Source organism: Arachis stenosperma, chromosome 7, assembly GCF_014773155.1.
Source record: "Arachis stenosperma cultivar V10309 chromosome 7, arast.V10309.gnm1.PFL2, whole genome shotgun sequence".
Lineage (NCBI taxonomy): Eukaryota > Viridiplantae > Streptophyta > Magnoliopsida > Fabales > Fabaceae > Arachis > Arachis stenosperma.
This window is the reverse complement of record NC_080383.1, coordinates 79,392,260-79,394,844: the sequence shown is the minus strand read 5'-3', so window position 1 is coordinate 79,394,844 and position 2,585 is coordinate 79,392,260. Positions and strand designations below refer to the sequence as shown.

At 38.4% G+C, this 2,585-nt stretch overlaps 1 protein-coding gene across 1 annotated transcript; it reads left to right on the top strand.

The window, feature by feature from the left end:
- The first annotated feature begins 1,315 nt into the window (after positions 1-1,315).
- On the top strand, positions 1,316-1,963 carry LOC130939978 (uncharacterized). Its single transcript, XM_057868040.1, has one exon. It carries the CDS (start codon positions 1,316-1,318, stop codon positions 1,961-1,963), a length of 648 nt encoding a protein of 215 aa, XP_057724023.1.
- The last annotated feature ends 622 nt before the right edge of the window (positions 1,964-2,585 follow it).

Sequence of the window (2,585 nt, the reverse complement as noted above, 5' to 3'; positions counted from 1 at the left end):
CACATAGGAGGACTTGGTCACTAAGTTTCTAAACAAGTTCTTCCCACCTCAGAGGTTGAATAAGCTCTGAACCAACGTTAAGACCTTCAATTAGCATGAAGGAGAGTCCATCTATGAAGTTTGGGAGAGGTACAAGGAGATGCTTAAAAAGTGCCCTCCAAATATGTTTGCAAACTAGGTCCAGCTTTAGATATTTTATGATGGGATCACCCCTGCCTCTCGGGTTTCTTTGGATAACTCACCTGGAGGTTCTTTGCATATGAAGAAGACCACTGAGGAAGAACAAGAATTGATTGAGATGGTGGCCAACAATCAATATCTATACTCCTTTGAAACGACAACAAGAAAAGGAGTTATGGAGTTAGATGCAATGGATAACATTCTGGCTCAAAATAAAGTAATGCCCCAACAAATCAATGTAATTACTCAATACCTAGGAGGAATGCAAGTGTCAGAAGTGAGCTCTCAAGAAAAATCTTTTGGTGTAAGTAATGGATTTTCTCAAGGTAAAGACATAGAGTATGGACAATCTTCTCCAGAGCAAGTGAATTACATGGGAAATTCCTCAAGACCACTTCAGAATGACCCCTTTTCTAAAATCTATAACTCCGGTTGGAGAAACCACCCAAATTTTGGGTGGAGAAACTAAAATCAAAGGTCGAACTAATTTAACAACACCCTTAAGCCTAATCACTTTAATCCCCAATAGAGCACTTTTAATAACCAGCACCAAAACCCAAATAACCACCCTGTAAATCACCAACAGCCACCTCCCTCACATTCCACCTCACAGGACTCCCAAAGGCTCTCTAACCTTGAATTAGCTTTAGAAAAATTCATGGAAAGTACAAGGATTAGATTCAAGAACCAAGAAGCTTCAATGAGAAATTTAGAGATACAATTGGGACAACTTACTCAATGAATGGAAAAATACACAAATTTTCTCTCCAGTGATGCAATTTCTAACCCAAAGAAGGAGTGCAAGGCCATTAGTTTGAGAAGCGGAAGAGTAGTGGGAAAGGTAGAGAATGAAGCTCATGTTGCTGAGAATAGAAAGGAAATTCCATAGGATGAAAAAGTGCTAGAAGATAGTGTGATTCCTTCTCCTCAACAACCACAAGTTCAAATCTCCAAAAGTACACCTAAAGAGAAGATTCAAGTGCCTGAATATAAGCCAACAATTCCATATCTTCAAAGGTTTTACAAAGAAGCTAAAGATCAATAATTTTCCAAATTCCTAGAGGTCTTTAAGAAGCTCCAAATTAATATTTCCTTTGCTGAAGCTCTTAAACAGATGCCATGATATGCAAAATTTATGAGGGAGCTGATTTCTAAAAAGAGGAACTGGAAGGAGAATAAAACGGTGGTTCTTACAAAAGAATGCAGCTGTATAATCCAGAAAAATCTCCTTGAGAAATTAAAAGACCCAGGCAGTTTTGTGATTTCCTATACTATTAGAGAAGTAACAGTTGAAAGAGCTTTATGTGACCTTGGAGCAAGCATCAATCTCATGCCATTATCCTTGATGCGCAAGCTTCAAATTGAAGAGGTGAAACCTACCAGAATCTCTTTACAACTTGTTGACCGCTCTCTTAAATTTCCTTTATGTGTTGTTGAGAATTTACTGGTGAAGGTGGGGACATTTATCTTTCCTGCGGACTTTGTTATATTGGATATGGAAAAGGTTATCAATGCCTCTATTATACTGGGAAAAATGTTCCTTGCTACAGGGAGAGCTTTAATTGATGTTCAGAAGGGTGAATTGACATTGAGGGTGAATGATGAACAAATTATGCTCAATGTATTTAAAGCTCTGCAGCACCCGAATGATTCTACGGATTGCATAAAAATTAATATTATTGATCCGCTGGTTCAAGAGGCATTAGAAGAGGAAGACTCAATGAAATACTTGAAGCTTTTGTTCAGCCTGAAGCTGAAGAAATTAAAGCAAGAACAACACTAAAGGAAACAACATACATACCCCTAAGGATGAGGGGCCAGTAACACCTGAATTGAAGCCTCTGCCTCCTTCTTTGAAATATGTGTTTCTTGGAGAATCAGAGATGTACCCAGTAATTATTAATTCTTTGCTAAATAATTGTGAAGAAGAAGCACTAATCAAGGTGCTGAAGGAAAATAGAACCACAATTGCGTGGACTATTAGTGATATAAAGGGAATAAGTCCTGTAATGTTTATGCACAAAATTTTACTTAAAGAGCATGCTAAACCAGCGATGCAAGCACAAAGGAGGCTCAATCCCACTATGAAGAAAGTGGTCCAGAAGAAAGTAATGAAGTTGTGGAAAGCTGGAATTATTTATCCGATTTCTAATAGTCCTTAGCTAAGTCTAGTTCAAGTTATTCCCAAGAAAGGAGGCATGACTGTGATAGCCAATGACAAGAATGAGCTTATTCCTACACGATCAGTGACCGGATGGAGAATGTGCATTGACTATAGGCGGCTCAACATAGCCACAAGGAAGGATCACTTCCGTCTCCCTTTTATTGAACATATGCTAGAAAGGTTGGCCGGACATGCTTTTTACTACTTCTTGGATAGATATTCCGACTACAACCAAATAGTT